At 41.5% G+C, this 20,717-nt stretch overlaps 1 protein-coding gene across 1 annotated transcript in view; it reads right to left on the bottom strand.

Moving 5' to 3' along the window:
- Window positions 1–20,717, bottom strand: part of PRMT5 (protein arginine methyltransferase 5) — a 39,507-nt gene that overhangs the window by 4,063 nt on the left and 14,727 nt on the right. Inside the window, 9 exon segments of the mRNA XM_058823212.1 lie at window positions 480–596; window positions 2,048–2,141; window positions 5,019–5,128; window positions 8,347–8,522; window positions 10,427–10,549; window positions 13,005–13,063; window positions 14,183–14,260; window positions 17,160–17,321; window positions 20,131–20,294. Of these exon segments, the coding sequence (XP_058679195.1) occupies window positions 480–596; window positions 2,048–2,141; window positions 5,019–5,128; window positions 8,347–8,522; window positions 10,427–10,549; window positions 13,005–13,063; window positions 14,183–14,260; window positions 17,160–17,321; window positions 20,131–20,294 (1,083 nt within the window).

The raw sequence follows: 20,717 nt of genomic DNA, 5'->3' as shown, positions 1-20,717 counted from the left end.
GTTAGGCCACGCCCCCAACCCCAAAACCACGCCCCTTTTTCCTTCTTTAACCTCAATTTTATTCCATTTTTCACCCAAATTTCCCCATTTTTCCTCCGTTTTCCACCCAAATTTTTCCTGGTTTTGACCCAAATTTTTTCTGCCCCTCCCCCGGGCCCCGCCCCTCGAGGCCACACCCCAGACCTAAGCCACGCCCCTTTTTCTTTCTTTAACCCCTTTTTCTTCCCAATTTTTTTATAATTTTTAACCCAAATTCCTCCATTTCCCCCATGGCCACGCCCCCACAGCCACACCCAGTTAGGCCACGCCCACAACCCCAAAACCACGCCCCTTTTCTTCTTTTAACCCCATTTTTACTTAATTTTTTCCCATTTTTAGCCCAAATTTCCCCATATTTTCACCGTTTCGCCCCAATTTTTTTCTGCCCCTCCCCCGGGCCCCGCCCCTCTTGGCCCCGCCCCTCTTGGCCCCGCCCTCACTGAGGGTGACGTCGCCGTAGAGCCGCGTCTCGAAGTAGCCGGCGAAGCCGTGCAGGACGGTGGCCACGCCCACGCGCCAGCTCAGCTCCGTGTAGCGGCTGTTGTCAGGACACGGCTCTGCAAAAACCCCAAAATTCCAAATTTCACCCCAAAAAAATCCAAACTTACCCCCCAAAAAAATCCCCAAGTCTTCGCTAAAAGTTCCCGGAATTTTGGGGAATTTTGGGGGATTTTTTTCTGATTTTTTGGGATTCTTTTTCTGATTTTTTGGGATTCTTTTTCTGATTTTTTGGGATTTTTTTTCTGATGTTTAGGATTTTTTTTCTGATTTTTTGGATATTTTTTTTTTGCGATTTTTTTATGATTTTTTTGTGATTTTTTTGTGATTTTTTCCTGATATTTTGGGGTATTTTTTCTTCTGATTTTTTGGATTTTTTTGTTGTGTTATTTTGGTATTTTGTTTTTCAGATTTTTCGGAATTTTTTGAGATTTTTTGGGGATTTTTTTCTGATATTTTGGGGTTTTGTTTCTGATTTTTTAGATTTTTTTGGGGGGAGGGGATTTTTTTCTGATATTTTGGGGGGGTTTTTTTCGATGTTTTGGAATTTTTTTGTGATCTTTTTGGGATTTTTTTCTGAGTTTTTTGTGATTTTTTTCTGATTTTTTGGGATTGTTTCCTGACATTTTGGGATTTTTTTTTCTGATTTTTTGGGATTTTTTTTTTTTTTTTTTTTTTGATGTTTTGGAATTTTTTCGGGATTTTTTTGGATTTTTTTCTGATTTTTTGGGATTTTTTTCTTATTTTTTTGGATTTTTTCCTGATATTTTGGGATTTTTTTTTCTGATATTTTGGATTTTTTTTCTGATTTCTTGAAATTTTTTTTTTTGTGATTTTTTGGGATTTTTTCCTGATGTTTGGGAGTTTTTTTTTTCTGATATTTTGGGATTTTTTTTCTGATTTTTTGGAATTTTTTTGGGATTGTTTTGTGATTTTTTTCTGATTTTTTGGGATTGTTTTCTGATATTTTGGGATTTTTTTTCTGATCTTTTAGAATTTTTCCCTGATATTTTGGGATTTTTCTGATTTTTTTCTACCTTTTCTCCCAATTTTTTGAGCATTATTTTGTCTGATTTTTTTCCTGGCTTTTTGAGAACTTTTTCTGATTTTTTTTGGTGTTTTTTCCTCAATTTTTTGAATCTTTTTGGGATTTTTTGAGAATTGTTTTCGGATTTATTTTTAGATTTCTTTTTTAATATTTTTTTTATATTTTTTCAGATTTTTTTCCCGATTTTTTTCTGCCTTTTCTTCTGATGTTTTGGGGATTTTTTCCCGATTTTTTGAGAACTTTCCCTGATTTTTTTTTTTGGTGTTTTCTCCTTATCTTTTCTGATTCTTTTCCAGATTTTTTCCTGATATTTTTCCGATTTTTTAAAGAATTTTTTCAGACATTTTGGGGAATTTTTTCTGATTTTTTTTTTTTTTCCCCTGGAATTTTTTTCTGAAATTTCCCGGGTTTTTCCCCAGGGGTTTCTGGGATTTTTCCAGAAGGTTCCGGCGCGTTCCTCACCTGGGTTTGGGTGCTGGAAGGTGAAGCAGGGCAGCGGCGGCGCCACCTGGTGGAAATTGTGCAGCCTCACCACGTACGGGGTCTCGAACTGCGCCTGCAAAATCCCAAAAATCCCCAAAATCCCCCCAAAAATTCCTAAAAATCCCCCCAAAAAACCACCAAAAACCCCCCGCCAAAAATCCCCAAAAGTTATCCCAAAAAATCCCCAAAATTCCTCAAAAAGTCCCCCAAAAATTAAAAAAAAAAAACCAAAATATCACCCCAAAAAAATGCCAAAAATCCCCCCCCAAAAATCCCCCCAAAAAATCCTCAAAATTTCCCCAAAAAATCCCCCAAAATGATCCCAAAAAATCCCCAAAATTCCTCAAAAAATCCCCAAAATCACCCCAAAAAAACGCCAAAAATCCCCCGAAAAAATCCCCCAAAATGATCCCAAAAAATCCCCAAAATTCCTCAAAAAAATCCCCAAGAATCCCCAAAATCCCCCAAAAATCACCCCAAAAAACCGCCAAAAATCCTCCGCCAAAAATCCCCAAAAGTTATCCCAAAAAATCCCCAAAATTCCTCAAAAAAAATCCCCAAAAATCCCCCCAAAATCCATAAAAATCCCCCGAAAAAAAGCAAAAATCCCCCCCCAAAAGATCCCAAAAAACCCCCAAAATTCCTCCAAAAAATCCCCCCAAAAATTCAAAAAAATCCCCAAAAAATCACCCAAAAAAATGCCAAAAATCCCCCTCAAAAAAATGCCCAAAAATCCCCCCAAAAAATCCTCAAAATTTACCCAAAAAATCCCCCAAAATGATCCCAAAAAATCCCCAAAATTCCTCAAAAAATCCCCAAAATCACCCCAAAAAACCGCCAAAAATCCCCCGAAAAAATCCCCCAAAATGATCCCAAAAAATCCCCCAAAATGACCCCAAAAAATCCCCAAAATTCCTCAAAAAAATCCCCCAAATCCCTAAAAATCCCCCAAAAACACGCCAAAAATCCCCCCAAAAAAGATCCCAAAAAATCCCCCAAATTCCCAAAAATCATCCCCAAAATCCCCCCCAAAAATTCCCAAAATTCCCCAAAAAATTCTCCAAAAAATTCCCCCCAAAAATCCCCCAATTTCTCCATTTCCTGCCCATTTTTTTCCATTTTTTCTCCATTTTCCCCATTTTCCAGCCCATTTTTTCTCCATTTCCTCCTCCAAAAAAACCAAATTTTTTCCCATTTTTTCTCCATTTCCCCCCATTTTCCCCATTTTTTCCCCATTGTCTTCTCATTTTTTCTCCATTTCCCTCCCCAAAAATGCCATTTTTCCCCCATTTTTCTGCCCATTTTTTCCCCATATCCACCCCCCAAAAAAACCAATTTTTTTCCCCTTTTTTCCCCATTTCCCCCCCCCAAAAAAAATCAATTTTTTTTCCATTTTTTCTCCATTTTCCCCCCCATTTTCCTGCCCATTTTTTCTCCATTTCCCCCCCCAAAAAAAAACAATTTTTCCCCATTTTTCCTCCATTTCTGCCCCCCCAAAAAATCAATTTTTTTCCCATTTTTTCTCCATTTTCCCCCCCATTTTCCCCATTTTTCCTCTCACTTTTTCTCCATTTCCCCCTCCAAAAAAACCAATTTTTTCCCATTTTTTCTCCATTCCCCCCCATTTTCCCCATTTTTCCTCTCACGTTTTCTCCATTTCCCCCCCCCAAAAAAACCAATTTTTTTCCCTTTTTTCTCCATTTCCCCCCCAAAAAAATCAATTTTTTCCCATTTTTTCTCCATTTTTGCCCCCATTTTCCTGCCCATTTTTTCTCCATTTCCCCCTCCAAAAAAACCAATTTTTTTCCCCTTTTTTCTCCATTTCCCCCCCCAAAAAAATCAATTTTTTTCCCATTTTTTCTCCATTTTCCCCCCATTTTCCTGCCCATTTTTTCTCCATTTCCCCCCCCAAAAAAATCAATTTTTTTTCCCTTTTTTCTCCATTTTCCCCCCCATTTTCCCCATTTTTCCTCCCACTTTTTCTCCATTTCCCACCCCAAAAAAGCCAATTTTTTTCCCATTTTTTCTCCATTTCCCCCCCCAAAAAACCCATTTTTTTCCCATTTTTTCTCCATTTTCCCCCCCATTTTCCCCTCATTTTTCCTCCATTTCCCTCCCCAAAAATGCCATTTTCTTTCCATTTCCCCCCCAAAAAACCAAATTTTTTACCATTTTTTCTCCATTTCCCCCCAAAAAAAATCCATTTTTTCCCATTTTTCTTTCCATTCCCCCTCCCCCCAAAATCAATTTTTTTCCCATTTTTTCTCCATTTTCCCCCGGATTTTCCCCATTTTTTCCCCATTTTCCCTCCCACAATCCCATTTTTTCCCGTTTTTCCCATTTTTGCCCATTTTTTTCCCATTTTTCTCCATTTCCCCCCCCGTTTTCTCCTCATTTTTTCTCCATTTCTTTCCCAAAAATTCCCTCCCCAAAATGTCTTTTTTTCCCCATTTTTTCTCCATTTCCCCCCGCAAAAAAATCAATTTTTTCCCATTTTTTCTCCATTTTCGCCCCCATTTTCCCACCCACTTTTTCTCCATTCCCCCCCCAAAAACACCAATTTTTCCCCATTTTTCCTCCATTTCTGCCCCCCAAAAAAATCAATTTTTTTCCCATTTTTTCTCCATTTTCCCCCCCATTTTCCCCATTTTTCCTCACTTTTTCTCCATTTCCCCCCCCAAAAAAATCAAGTTTTTTCCCATTTTTTCTCCATTTTCCCCCCATTTTCCCGCCCATTTTTTCTCCATTTCCCCCCCGCAAAAAAATCAATTTTTTCCCATTTTTTCTCCATTTTCCCCCCATTTTCCTGCCCGTTTTTTCTCCATTTCCCCCCCCAAAAAAATCAATTTTTTTCCCATTTTTTCTCCATTTTCCCCCGGATTTTCCCCATTTTTTCCCCATTTTTTCCCATTTTTTCCCGTTTTTCCCATTTTTTCCCATTTTCGGGTACCTCGGGGTGCCGGTCGTGCTCGCGGCAGCCGCGCACCTCGTTGTACAGCTTGGACGAGGAGACGGGCGCCAGGAAGGACGTGTACGACTGCGGGATGGACACCCCGTCCTCTGAAAAACCCCAAAATCCCCAAATTCAGCACCAAAAAAAATCCACAATTCCACCCACACCCAATTCCCAGCCTTTACCCCAAAAAATCGCTTTTTTCCCCAAAAAAATCCCATCGTTACGGTCAAAAAATCCAATTTTTACAGCCAAAAAATCCAATTTTTACGGCCAAAAACTCCGATTTTTTCCCCCCAAAAATCAGGTTTTTCCCCCCCAAAAATCAGACTTTTTTCCCCCTTAAAAATCCCATTTTTACCCTCCAAAAATCTCATTTTTCCCCCCAAAAAATTCCCAATTTTAACCCCCCAAAATTCCTGATTTTACCCCCAAGAAATTCCAAATTTTCCCCCTTAAAAATCCCATTTCTAACCAACAACAATTCCCATTTTTAACCCCAAAATTCCCATTTTTAACCCCAAAATTCCCATTTTTAACCCCAAAACACCAGTTAGGACGGGTACGACTGCGGGATGGACACCCCGTCCTCTGAAAAACCCCAAAATCACAAATTCAGCACCAAAAAAAATCCACAATTTCACCCACACCGAATTCCCAGCCTTTACCCCAAAAAATCGCTTTTTTCCCCAAAAAAATCCCAGTTTTAAACCCAAAAAAATCCCATTTTTTACCCCCAAAAAATCAGACTTTTTCCCCTCAAAAATCAGATTTTTTTCCCCTTAAAAATCCCATTTTTACCCTCCAAAAATCTCATTTTCCCCCCAAAAAATTTCCATTTTACTGCCAAAAAATTCCTAATTTTAACCCCCAAAATGCCCGATTATACCCCCCAAAAATTCCAAATTTTTCCACTTAAAAATCCCATTTTTACCCACCAAAAAATTCCCATTTTTAACCCCAAAAAAATCCCATTTTATACCCCCAAAAACCCCTCTTTTATTCCAAAAAATTCCACATTCCTCCCTCCAAAAAATCCAATGTTTACCCCCCCAAAATTCCGAATTTTTCCCCTTAAAAATCCCATTTTTACCCACCAAAAATTCCCATTTTCCCCCCAAAAAAATCCCATTTTATACCCCAAAAATTCCCATTTTACCACCAAAAAATTTCCAATTTTAACCCCCAAAATTCCCGATTTTACCCTCAAAAAATTCTCATTTTACACCCCAAATATTCCTATTTTAACTCCAAAAATTCCCATTTTTAACCCAAAAAAATTCCCATTTTAACCCCAAAAATTCCCATTTTTTCCCCACTTTTGTGCCGATTTTCCCAATTTTTGGTCCCATTTTTATTCCCATTTTTCACCATTTTTGGGTCATTTTTCCCCTAAATTTTTCTTCTTTTTCCCCTCCATTTTTTTTCTCATTCCCCCATTTTCCTCTCCTTTTCCCCCACTCTTTCCCCCCATTTCCCCCAAATTTTCCCCAATTTTTTCCCACTTTTGTGCCGATTTCCCCTTTTTAATTCCCATTTTTAATCCCATTATTTTTCCCATTTCTATTCCTGTTTTTCACCATTTTTCAGTCATTTTTCCCCAAAACTTTTTCTCTTTTTTCCCTCCGTTTTTTTTCTCATTCCACATTTTTCTCCTCCTTTTCCCCCACTCTTTCCCCCCATTTCCCCCAAATTCTCCCCATTTTTTCCCCACTTTTGTGCCGATTTCCCCTTTTTAATTCCCATTTTTAATCCCATTATTTTTCCCATTTCTATTCCCGTTTTTCACCATTTTTCAGTCATTTTTCCCCAAAACTTTTTCTCTTTTTTCCCTCCGTTTTTTTTCTCATTCCCCCATTTTCCTCTCCTTTTCCCCCACTCTTTCCCCCCATTTTCCCCAAATTCTCCCCATTTTTTCCCCACTTTTGTGCCGATTTCCCCATTTTAATTCCCATTCTTAATCCCATTATTTTTCCCATTTCTATTCCCGTTTTTCACCATTTTTGGGTCATTTTTCCCCTAAATTTTTCTTCTTTTTCCACTCCATTTTTTTTCTCATTCCCCCATTTTCCTCTCCGTTTCCCCCACTCTTTCCCCCCATTTCCCCCAAATTTTCCCCAATTTTTTCCCACTTTTGTGCCGATTTCCCCTTTTTAATTCCCATTTTTAATCCCATTATTTTTCCCAGTTTTATCCCCGTTTTTCACCATTTTTCGGTCATTTTTCCCCAAAACTTTTTCTCTTTTTTCCCTCCGTTTTTTTTCTCATTCCACATTTTTCTCCTCCTTTTCCCCCACTCTTTCCCCCCATTTCCCCCAAATTCTCCCCATTTTTTCCCCACTTTTGTGCCAATTTCCCCATTTTAATCCCCATTTTTAATCCCATTATTTTTCCCATTTTTATTCCTGTTTTTCACCATTTTTGGGTCATTTTTCCCCTAAATTTTTCTTCTTTTTCCCCTCCATTTTTTTTCTCATTCCCCCATTTTCCTCTCCTTTTCCCCCACTCTTTCCCCCCATTTCCCCCAAATTCTCCCCATTTTTTCCCCACTTTTGTGCCGATTTCCCCTTTTTAATTCCCATTTTTAATCCCATTATTTTTCCCATTTCTATTCCTGTTTTTCACCATTTTTCGGTCATTTTTCCCCAAAACTTTTTCTCTTTTTTCCCTCCGTTTTTTTTCTCATTCCACATTTTTCTCCTCCTTTTCCCCCACTCTTTCCCCCCATTTCCCCCAAATTCTCCCCATTTTTTCCCCACTTTTGTGCCGATTTCCCCTTTTTAATTCCCATTTTTAATCCCATTATTTTTCCCATTTTTATTCCTGTTTTTCACCATTTTTGGGTCATTTTTCCCCTAAATTTTTCTTCTTTTTCCCCTCCATTTTTTTTCTCATTCCCCCATTTTCCTCTCCTTTTCCCCCACTCTTTCCCCCCATTTCCCCCAAATTTTCCCCAATTTTTTCCCACTTTTGTGCCGATTTCCCCTTTTTAATTCCCATTTTTAATCCCATTATTTTTCCCATTTTTATTCCCGTTTTTCACAATTTTTGGGTCATTTCTCCCCAAAACTTTTCCTCTTTTTCCCCTCCATTTTTTTTCTCATTCCCCCTTTTTCCCCCCATTTTCCCCCACCTTTTTCCCCCCATTTCCCCCATTTTTTCCCCATTTTTCCCCACTTCCGTGCCTCGTTTTTATCCCGATTTTTCCCCTTTTTTTTCCCCGTTTTTCCCCCGTTTCTCGGCCGTTTCTGGCCCGATTTCCTCGGGGTTTTTTTTCCCTTTTTCGGCGTTTTTTGCCCCATTTTTTGCCCCGTTTTTCGCCCACCTTTGAGGCAGCCGCGGGCGCCGTCCAGGCACTCAGGGGACAGCTCGTTGTCCCCGAAGGAGCCCAGCAGCTCCGACACCACCAGGTCGGCGCGCTCGGGCGCGGCCCAGCCCCGCATGTCCCGCGACACCACCGACACCTGCGAGCCCCACTCCTCCCACTGGCAGTTCTCCAGCCTAATTAGCGGCAATTAACAAAAATTAGATCGTTAATAATCATTAATAACGCGGCAAGCAATCCCCATGGAATTCCCATAGGGGATCATTGGGATATCGGTGATCAATAACCCTCCCCAAACCCCCCAACCAGGCCACTTTCCCACTCTTAATTAGCATTAATAACTCATTAGTGGCACTCATTAGCCTCAATGAACATTAATTAGGTCGTTAATAGTCGTTAATGACTCGGCAATCAATGCCCATGGAATTCCCATAGGGGATCATTGGGATATCGGTGATCAATAACCCTCCCCAAACCCCCCCCAGACCACTTTTCCACTCTTAATTAGCCTTAATTGGTTCATTAATAGCCTGATTTACAGTAATAAACATTAATTTGTTCATTATTAGCCTTTAATAAGTCTCTCATCAATCAATCATTAATTCCGATAACGGATCAATACAATATTGGCGATCAATAACCCTCCCCAAACCCCTCAGGGCACTTTCCCCCTCCCAATTAGCATTAATAATTCATTAATACCACTCCTGAGCCTCGATTAAAATTCATTAGCTCATTAATAATCGTTAATAACCCCCAATGAATCTGAACTAATTCTAATAAGGCATCAATAAAATATCGGTGATCAATAACCCCCATCCCACCCCCGTGACCCTTCTCCGCTCCTAATGAGCCTTAATTGCTTCATTAAAACCCCTCATTAGCCTTAATTAGTTAATTGATAGCCCTCAATTAGCATTAATTAATTATTCAATAACCCGCCAATCAATCGATCAATCAATAATCAATAATCAATTCTGACATTGGAGTGATCAAACGCCAGTGATCAAAAACCCCTCCCCCACCCTCATTAGTGCTAATTAGCGCTCATTAGCTGCTTAATCGTCATTAACAACCGTTAATAATGACTGACGGCAAGGATCAGCGGTTATTGATCGGTTATCGGTTATTGATTATCAATCGGTTATTGGTGATCAATACGTCACCCAGGGCATTGATCAGTACTGATCGGTTATTGATCAGTTATCGATTATTGGTTATTGATTATCGATTGGTTATCGGTGATCAATACGTCACCCAGGGTATTGATCAGTAGTGATCGGTTATTGATCAGTTATTGATTATCGATCAGTTATTGATTATTGATCGGTTATTGATTATCGATTGGCTATCGGTGATCAATACGTCACCCAGGGTATTGATCAGCACTGATCGGTTATTGATCAGTTATCGATTATTGGTTATTGATTATTGATTGGCTATCGGTGATCAATACGTCACCCGGGGTATTGATCAGTACTGACCGGTTATATATCAGTTATCGATTATCGGTTATTGATTATCGATTGGTTATCGGTGATCAATACGTCATCTGGGGCATTGATCAGTACTGATCGGTTATTGATCAGTTATTGATTATCGATCAGTTATTGATGAGTTATCGATTATCAGTTATTGATTATCGATCAGTTATCGGTGATCAATACGTCACCCGGGGCATTGATCAAAACTGATCGGTTATTGATCAGTTATCGATTATCGATCAGTTATTGATTATTGATCAGTTATTGGTTATTGATTACCGATCAATACTCACGTGACGACGGCGTTGGGGTTCTTCTCGACGGCGTAGAGCCGCACGCGGGGCATTGATCAGTACTGACCGGTTATTGATCCGTTATCGGTTATTGATCAGTTATCGGTTATTGATTATCGATCGGTTATCGGTGATCAATACTCACGTGACGACGGCGTTGGGGTTCTTCTCGGCGGCGTAGAGCCGCACGCGGGGCATTGATCAGTATGGATTGATACCATGGATATTGACGGTTATTGATCAGTACTATCTATACGTTATCGGTTACCGATTATTGGTTATTGATTACCGATCAATACTCACGTGACGACGGCGTTGGGGTTCTTCTCGACGGCGTAGAGCCGCACTCGGGTCCCCGCCTGCCGCGCCGCCCTCAGCACGGCCGACACCAGCGGGCCCCGCCCGGCGCCCAGCACCATCACCACCCTGAGAAACGCCAAAATCCACCAAATTCACCCCAAAATTCACCCCCAAATCCACCCCAAAATTCAGCCCAAAATCACCAAAATTCACCCAAATTCACCCCAAAATTCCCCCCAAAATTCACCCTGAAATCCCCAAAATTCAGCCCGAAATCACCAAAATTCACCCCAAAATTCACCCCAAAATCCACCCCAAAATTCAGCCCGAAATGCCCCAAAATTCAAACCAAAATTCACCCCAAAATTCACCACAAAATTCACCCCAAAATCCCCCAAATTCACCCCAAAATTCACCCTTAACATTCACACCAAAAATCACCCCAAAATCCCTCAAATTAACCCCAAAATTCACCCCAAAATTCACCCCTAAATTCACCCCAAAATGCACCCCAAAATCCCTCAAATTCACCCCAAAATTCACCCTAACATGCCCCAAAAATCACCCCAAAATCCCTCAAATTCACCCCAAAATTCACCCCAAAATGCACCCCAAAATCCCTCAAATTCACCCCAAAATTCACCCCTAAATTCACCCCAAAATCCCCCAAATTCACCCCAAAATTCACCCTAACATGCCCCAAAAATCACCCTAAAATCCCTCAAATTCACCTCAAAATTCACCCCTAAATTCACCCGCAAAATCCCTCAAATTCGCCCCAAAATTCACCCCAAAATCACCAAAATTTACCCCCAAACTCACCCCAAAATGCCCCAAAATTCACCTTAAAATCCATCCAAAAGTCCGCCCAAAATCTCACAAATTCACCCCAAAATTCAGCACAAAATTCAGCCCGAAATCCCCTAAATTCACCCCAAAATTCACCCCGAAATTCACCCCAAAATTCACCCCAAAATCCCCAAATTCACCCCAAAATTCGCCCTAACATGCCCCAAAAATCACCCCAAAATCCCTCAAATTCACCCCAAAATTCACCCCAAAATTCACCCTAAAATGCCCCAAATTCATCCCAAAACTCACCCCAAAATTCACCCTGAAATCCCCCAAATTCACCCCCAAATTCACCCCCAAATGCCTCAAAATTCACCCAAATTCACCCCAAAATTCACCCCAAAATTCACCCCAAAATCATAAAAATTTATCCCCAAATTCACCCCAAATTCACCCCAAAATTCAGCCCAAAATCCCCCAAATTCACCCCAAAATGCCCCAAAATTCACCCGAAAATTCACCCTAAAATCCTCCAAATTCACCCCAAAATTCACCCCAAATTCACCTCAAAATCCCCCAAATTCACCCCAACATTCGCCCCAAAATCACCAAAAATCACCCCAACATTCACCCTAAAATGCCCTAAATTCACCCCAAAATCCACCCTAAAATTCACCTCAAAATCCACCCCAAAAATACCCAAAACCATCAAAATTCACCCCAAAACCACCAAATTCACCCCAAAATTCACCCAAAAACCTCCAAAATCCACCCAAAAATCTTCAAAATTCACCCCAAAATCGGGTCAGAGATGCAAAAAACCCAAAAAAAATCCCAGCAAAAAAACCCCCAAAATTGGGAAAATTCACCCCAAAATCGGGTCAGTGACGCAAAAAACCCAAAAAAAAAAATCCCAGCAAAAAAAAAACCAAAATTCATCAAAATTCACCCCAAAATCCACCCCAAAAATCCCCAAAAATCTTCAAAATCCACCCCAAAATGAGCAAAATTCACCCCAAAATCCACCCCAAAATCCACCCCAAAAATCTTCAAAAATTCACCCCAAAATTCACCCCAAAATCACCAAAATCCACCCCAAAATTCACCCCAAAACCTCCAAAATCCACCCAAAAATCCTCAAAATTCACCCCAAAATCGGCTCCAGCACCCCCAAAACCCAAACCTCAAAAATGGGAAAATTCACCCCAAAATGGGAAAATTCACCCCAAAAATGGGAACCACTGGGGCAGATTTTGGGGTGAATTTGGGGGATTTTGGGGTGAATTCGGGGGATTTTGGGGTGATTTTTGGGGCATGTTGGGGTGAATTTTGGGGTGAATTTGGGGTGAATTTTGGGGTGAATTTGTGAGATTTTGGGGAGGATTTTTGGATGGATTTTAAGGTGAATTTAGTCGCGAATGTTGGGGTAAATTTTGGTGAATTTTGGGGTGGATTTTGGGGTGAATTTGGGGCATTTTGGCGTGAATTTTGGGGTGAATTTTGGGGTGAATTTGAGAGATTTTGGGGTGGATTTTGGGGTGAATTTGGGGGATTTTAGGGTGAATTTTGGGGTGAATTTTGGGGTGAATTTTGGGGTGAATTTGAGAGATTTTGGGGTGAATTTTGGGGTGAATTTGGGGGATTTTAGGATGAATTTTGGGGTGCATTTTGGGGCATTTTGGGGTGAATTTGGGGGATTTTGGGGTGAATTTTGGGGTGAATTTGGGGGATTTTAGGGTGATTTTTGGGGTGAATTTTGGGGTGAATTTGGGGCATTTTGGGCACTCACTGCACGTTGGTCTCGCGCTCCGCCTCGGGCACTCGGTCCTGCAGGCACTTGAAGATGGCCTGAAATCATGTAAATTTATGCAAATTTATGCAAATCATGGGCTCGGCATCACCCGAACCACCCCCACCGGCCCGAACCCAGGCAGTGGGCGTGGCCATGCAAATGAGAAAAGCGGCCACGCCCACAAAAGCCACATTCAGCCAATCAAAAATGAATCTATGCAAATGAGGAGCTCCGTTATGCAAATCGCAGCTGCTTTATGCAAATTAGGGGTGCTTCTATGCAAATTACGCATATGTATAGCTTCAATGGACTCCAAAAGAGGCGTGGCTATGCAGATTAGGACCATATTTAAATCGTGATTAGGCAAATCAGGGACTTTTATGCAAATTAAGAGCGTACCACAGCAAATAGCGTTGCGGTATGTAACTAGAATAATTAATATGCAAATAGGGTCATGAATATGGAAATAAGGACTGTCACGTGCTTGCATTAAATGGTGTTTATGCAAATTAAAGCAGTAATTATGCAAGTCATCTGTTAAATTATTCAAATTAAAAGAAAACCACACAAAAAGGTGACTAAATTATGCAAATCACAAATTAAATTATGCAAATCGCCCACAAATACATGCAAAATAAACACATTATGCAAATCAGCAATTAAGGTATTCAAATCTATAACTAATCAATAATTAACACAAATCAACACCGACCAAATAATGCTGATTACCCCCTAATTTGTACAGGTAATTATAATAATAACAACAAAAAATATAAAATAAAAAATAAAAAATAAAAAATAACAATATAAATATAAAATAATAACAACAAATTATTTTATTGCTATTGTAATAATAAATATTCTATTTCTTATTTTACCGCAATATCGATTCTTGCGCCGCCGATTAATTCAGCATTGGTTAATTTGCATAAATCAGTGATTAATTTATGCAAAATTTTTTCATAAATCCGTTATTAATTTATGCAAATTTTTTTCATAAATCAGTGATTAATTTATGCAAATTAAGGCAGAGTTGGATCCAAGGCGATGAATGAGAAGGGAGGCGCCCATGCAAATTAGCTGCATGAATATGCAAATGTGGGGGAAAGAGGGCGGAGCAAAGGGGTAAAGGAAGGTGTGGGTATGCAGATGAGATGCAAATGAGGGGGCGGTACCTGCTGGTATTGGCAGTATTTGATTGGATCCTTCTCGAAGACCTCGTAGGTCTGGGACTCCAGGTTGTCCATCAGGGGCTGCCGAGACCCAAAATCCGCGGAATTCACCCCAAAATTCAGCCCGGAAATGGGCAAAAAGTCACCCAGAATTCACCAAAAAATCCCCAAAAATCCACCCCAAAAATTCCACCCAAAATTGGAGAAATTCGCCCAAAATTCCACCCAAAATTGGAGAAATTCGCCCAAAATTTCGCCCAAAATTGGAGAAATTCACACAAAAAATTCGCCCAAAATTCCACCCAAAATCGAAGAAATTCACACAAAAAATTCACCCAAAAATTCCACCCAAAATTGGAGAAATTCGCCCAAAATTTCGCCCAAAATTCCACCCAAAATCGAAGAAATTCACACAAAAAATTCACCCAAAAATTCCACCCAAAATTGGAGAAATTTGCCCAAAATTTCAGCCAAAATTCCACCCAAAATTTCCCCAAAATTCCCCCAAAAATTGACACCTAAATTTCCCAAACTGTCCCCAAAATTCCTCCAAAAATCGACACAAAAATTTCCCAAATTTCCCCCAAAATTCCTCCAAAAATCGACACCAAAATTTCCCAAAATTTCCCCAAAAATCGACACCATTTCCCAAAATTCCCCCAAAATTCCCCCAAAAATTGACACAAAAATTTCCCAAACTGTTCCCAAAATTCCTCCAAAAATCGACACAAAAATTTCCCAAATTTCCCCCAAAATTTCCCAAATTTCCCCCAAAATTCCCCCCAAAATTCCTCCAAAAATTGACACAAAAATTTCCCAAATTTCCCCCAAAATTCCCCCCAAAATTTCCCAAACTGTCCCCAAAATTCCTTTAAAAATTGACACAAAATTTTCCCAAAATTCCCCCCAAAATTCCTCCAAAAATTGACACCAAAATTTCCCGAATTCCCCCCAAAATTCCCCCAAAAATTCCCCCCAAAATTTCCCCAAAAATTGACACAAAAATTTCCTGAATTCCCCCCAAAATTTTCTCCAAAAATTGACACAAAAATTTCTCAAATTTTCCCCAAAATTCCCCCAAAAATTCCCCCCAAAATTTCCCCAAAAATTGACACAAAAATTTCCTGAATTCCCCCCAAAATTTCCTCCAAAAATTGACACAAAAATTTCTCAAATTTCCCCCAAAATTCCCCCCAAAATTTCCCCAAAAATTGACACCAGGGCTGCACTGGGAGGTTACTGGGATGAACTGGGATGGACTGGGATGGACTGGGATCAAACTGGGATGAACTGGGATGGACTGGGATGGACTGGGATGGACTGGGATGGACTGGGATCAAACTGGGATGGACTGGGATGAACTGGGAGGAACTGGGAGTTACTGGTTTGGGGTTTTCCCTTACTGGGAGTTACTGGTTTGGGGTTTTTGGTTACTGGGATGGACTGGGATGGACTGGGGGGTTACTGGGATGAACTGGGATGGACTGGGATAGACTGGGGGGTTACTGGGATGAACTGGGATGGACTGGGATCAAACTGGGATGAACTGGGATGGACTGGGATGAACTGGGAGTTACTGGTTTGGGGTTTTCCCTTACTGGGAGTTACTGGTTTGGCGTTTTTGGTTACTGGGATGGACTGGGATGGACTGGGGGGTTACTGGGATGGACTGGGATGAACTGGGATGGACTGGGATGAACTGGGATGAACTGGGATGAACTGGGATGGACTGGGATGGACTGGGGGGTTACTGGGATGAACTGGGATCAAACTGGGATGGACTGGGATGGACTGGGATGAACTGGGGGGTTACTGGGATGAACTGGGATCAAACTGGGATGGACTGGGATGAACTGGGGGGTTACTGGGATGAACTGGGATCAAACTGGGATGGACTGGGATGAACTGGGGGGTTACTGGGATGAACTGGGATCAAACTGGGATGGACTGGGATGGACTGGGGGGTTACTGGGATGAACTGGGATCAAACTGGGATGGATTAGCATGAACTGGTTTGAACTGGGAGTTACTGGTTTGGGGTTTTTGGTTACTGGGCTGTACTGGGATGTAACTGGTGTGAACTGGGACGGGTTTTGAGGTTACTGGGAGTTACTGGTTTGGGGTTTTTGGTTACTGGGAGTTACTGGTTTGGGGTTTTTGGTTACTGGGCTGCACTGGGGGGTTACTGGTTTGAACTGGGATGGGTTTTGGGGTCACTGGGAGTTACTGGTTTGGGGTTTTTGGTCACTGGGCTGTACTGGGGGTTACTGGGATGGACTGGGATGTAACTGGTGTGAACTGGGACGGGTTTTGAGGTTACTGGGAGTTACTGGTTTGGGGTTTTCCCTTACTGGGAGTTACTGGTTTGGGGTTTTTGGTTACTGGGGGGTTACTGGGATGAACTGGGATGAACTGGGGGGTTACTGGGATGGACTGGGGGGTTACCGGGGGGTCACTGGGATGAACTGGTCCATACTGGTCCATACTGGTCTCACCTGGAACGGGCTCTGCAGGTAATCCTGGCTACTGGGAGTTACTGGTTTGGGGTTTTCCCTTACTGGGAGTTACTGGTTTGGGGTTTTTGGTTACTGGGCTGTACTGGGGGGTTACTGGGCTGCACTGGGGGGTTACTGGGGGGTTACTGGTCCAAACTGGTCCAAACTGGTTTGAACTGGTCTCACCTGCAGCGGGCTCTGCAGGTAATCCTGGGCACTGGGAGTTACTGGTTTGGGGTTTTTGGTTACTGGGGGGTTACTGGGCTGCACTGGGGGGTTACTGGGATGGACTGGGGGGTTACTGGTCCATACTGGTCCATACTGGTCTCACCTGCAGCAGGCTCTGCAGGTAATCCTGGGCACTGGGAGTTACTGGTTTGGGGTTTTTGGTTACTGGGAGTTACTGGGCTGCACTGGGGGGTTACTGGGATGGACTGGGGGGTCACTGGGATGAACTGGTCCATACTGGTCCATACTGGTCTCACCTGCAGCGGGCTCTGCAGGTAATCCTCGTAGCCCCTGGCGTAGAGCTCGTAGGCCGAGGGCGGCGGCCGGTGCTGGCCCAGGTGCTCCAGGTACTGCAGGTACGCGGCCAGGGGGCGCCCGCCGTGCCGGGGGCTGCCCTGCACCACGATCTGCACGTCCAGCTGCGGGGGAAACCAGCACAAACCAGTACAAACCAGTAAGAACCGGTATGCTTACAAAAAGCAAAAAAAAACCCCAAAAAATCCCCCAAAAATCCCATTTTTCGCCCATTTTTTGCCCATTTTTCGCCATTTTAGAGCCCCAAATCCGCTCCCACCTCATGCCAATCCCAGTACAAACCAGTATAAACCAGTACAGACCAGCACAAACCAGTAAAAACCAGTACAAACCAGTATGCTTACAAAAAGCGCAAAAAAACCCCAAAAAAATCCAAAAAAAATCCCATTTTTGGCCCATTTTTTGCCATTTCAGAGCCCCAAATCCGCTCCCAGTTCATCCCAATCCCAGTACAAACCAGTACAAACCAGCACAAACCAGTATAAACCAGTACAAATCAGTACAGACCAGTATGCTTACAAAAAGCAGAAAAAAACCCCGAAAAAATCCCCCAAAAATCCCATTTTTTACCATTTTTGGCCCATTTTTCGCCATTTTAAAGCCCCAAATCCGCTCCCAGCTCATCCCAATCCCAGTACAGACCAGTACAGACCAGTATGGTTACAAAAAGCAAAAAAAACCCTGAAAAAATCCCAAAAAAATCCCATTTTTTCACCATTTTTTGCCCATTTTTCACCATTTTAAAGCCCCAAATCCGCTCCCAGTTCGTCCCAATCCCAACACAAACCAGTACGGACCAGTATGGAGCAAAATATCCCAAAAAAAAAACCCCCAAAAAATCCTATTTTTTTTCACTATTTTCCCCCCATTTTCCAGTCATTTTTTTCACTGTTTTTTCCCCATTTTTTGGTCATTTTTTCATCATTTTTTCACTGTTTTTTCCCCATTTTTGGTCATTGTTTTCACCATTTTTTCCCCATTTTTTGGTCATTTTTTCATCATTTTTTCATCATTTTTTCACTGCTTTTTCCCCATTTTTTCATCATTTTTCCCCCATTTTTTCGGTCATTTTCCCCCCTTTTTTTCCCCATATTTCCCCCATTTTTAACCCTTTAAATGTCATTTTTTTGTCATTTTTGCGCGATTTTTCCCTGTTTTTTCCCCATTTTTGGTCATTTTTGCGCCATTTTTCCCTGTTTTTTCCCCATTTTTTGGTCATTTTTTTTCACCGTTTTTTTCTCATTTTTTGGTCATTTTTTCCCCATTTTTGATCATTTTTTCATCATTTTTTCACTGTTTTTTCCCCATTTTCGCCCATTTTTTGGTCATTTTTTTCACTATTTTTTCCACATTTTTGGTCATTTTTTCATCATTTTTTCACCGTTTTTTCCCCATTTTTCCCCATTTTTTGGTCATTCTTTTCACCATTTTTTCCCCATTTTTTGGTCATTTTTTTCACATTTCTCCCCCATTTTTGGCCTTTTTTTTTTACCATTTTCCCCCCATTTTTTGGTCATTTTTTCACCATTTCCCCCCCATTTTTTGATCATTTTCTCCCCATTTTTTTTCCCATCCCCCCCCCCCATTTTTTTCCCATTTTTCTCCATTTTTCCCCCATTTCCCCCCCCATTTTTTGCTCATTTTTTCACCGTTTTCCCCCCATTTTTTGGTCATTTTTTTCACCCTTTTCCCCCCTTTTTTTGGGTCACTTTTTCCCCCATTTCCCCCCCCATTTTTTGTTCATTTTTCACCGTGTTTTCCCCATTTTTGGTCATTTTTTCATCATTTTTTCACCGTTTTTTCCCCATTTTTTTGGTCATTTCCCCCCCATTTTTTGGTCATTTCTTCACCGTTTTTTCCACCCCAGTTTTTGGTCATTTTTTCACCGTTCTTCCCCACTTTTGGTCATTTTTTAATCATTTTTTCACTGTTTTTTCCCCATTTTTCGGTCATTCTTTTCACCATTTTTTCCCCATTTTTTCGTCATTTTTTTACCATTTTTTACCCCGTTTTTGGTCATTTTTTCACCATTTCCCCTCTCATTTTTTGGTCATTTTTTCACCATTTTTTCCCCATTTTTGGTCATATTTTGGCCATTTTTTCACTGTTTTTTTCCCCATTTTTTTGGGTCATTTCCCCCCCCTTTTTTTTGGTCATTTTTCCCCCATTTTTCCCCATTTTTCCCCCACCTTTCCCCCATTTTTAACCCTTTGCATCCCATTTCTCTGGGTCATTTCCTCACCGTTTTTCCCCATTTTTTCACCGTTTTCCCCCGTTTTTTGGTCATTTTTTTCACCCTTTCCCCCCCTTTTTTTTGGTCATTTTTTTCCCCATTTCCCCCCCCATTTTTTGGTCATTTTTTCACCATTTTTTCCCCATTTTTGGTCATTTTTTCATCATTTTTTCACCGTTTTTTCCCCATTTTTTTGGTCATTTTCCCCCCATTTTTTCGCTCATTTTTCCCCCATTTTTTCGCTCATTTCTTTGCCATTTTTTCCCCATTTTTTCCCCACCTTTCCCCCATTTTTAACCCTTCCCGTCCCGTTTCTCTGGGTCATTTCCTCACCGTTTCTCGCCGTTTTGTCACCGATTTTTCCCCATTTTTGGTCATTTTTTCATCATTTTTTCACCGTTTTTCCCCATTTTTTTGGGTGATTTTTCCTCCCTTTTTTTTGGCCATTTTCCCCCATTTTTTTCTTCCATTTTTCCTCCACATCTCCCCCATTTTTAACCCTTTGCATCCCGTTTCTCTGCGTCACTTCCTCACCGTTTTTCCCCATTTTTTCACCGTTTTTCGCCGTTTCTTCCCCATTTTTTCGCCGTTTTTCGCCGTTTCTTCGCCCTTTTCCCCCCATTTCCCGCCCTCCCGGTCCCTCCCAGTCCAAACCAGTTGAAACCAGTCCAAAGCAGCACCTTGAGCAGCTGTCCCAGCAGGCGCTGGTGGCCCCGGCCCAGCACCGGGAACCCTTTCTTGTTGGTGAGGAAGAGGCGGGTGGGGAGGAAGGCCGCGCGCACGGGTTCGCCCAGCCAGCGCGCCAGGGCCTCGGGGGACGGCAGGTCCGGCCCGATCTCCAGCGCTGGAAACCAGTACAAACCAGTACAAACCAGTTTAAACCACTACGGACCAAGAAATGATAAAAAAAAACCCCGAAAAAATCCCATTTTTGGCCCATTTTTTTCCCCATTTTAAAGCCCCAAATCCGCTCCCACCTCATCCCAATCCCAGTACAAACCAGTACAAACCAGTACAAACCAGTTTAAACCAGTACAAACCAGTACGGACTAAAAAACGATTAAAAAAACCCCGAAAAAATCCCATTTCCCCACCAATTTTTCGCCCATTTTTCACCACTTTAAAGCCCCAAATCCACTCCCAGTTCATCCCAATCCCAGTACAAACCAGTACAAACCAGTATGGACCAGTACAAACCAGTACAACCCCCCTAGGTGAAGCCACACCCATTCTGGTTTAAGCCCCGCCCCATTTCCCGTGTTGTTGT

Source organism: Ammospiza caudacuta, chromosome 39 (assembly GCF_027887145.1).
Source record: "Ammospiza caudacuta isolate bAmmCau1 chromosome 39, bAmmCau1.pri, whole genome shotgun sequence".
Taxonomy (NCBI): domain Eukaryota; kingdom Metazoa; phylum Chordata; class Aves; order Passeriformes; family Passerellidae; genus Ammospiza; species Ammospiza caudacuta.
Note: the sequence above shows the minus strand (reverse complement) of the source record. Positions and strands in the feature narration are given on the sequence as shown.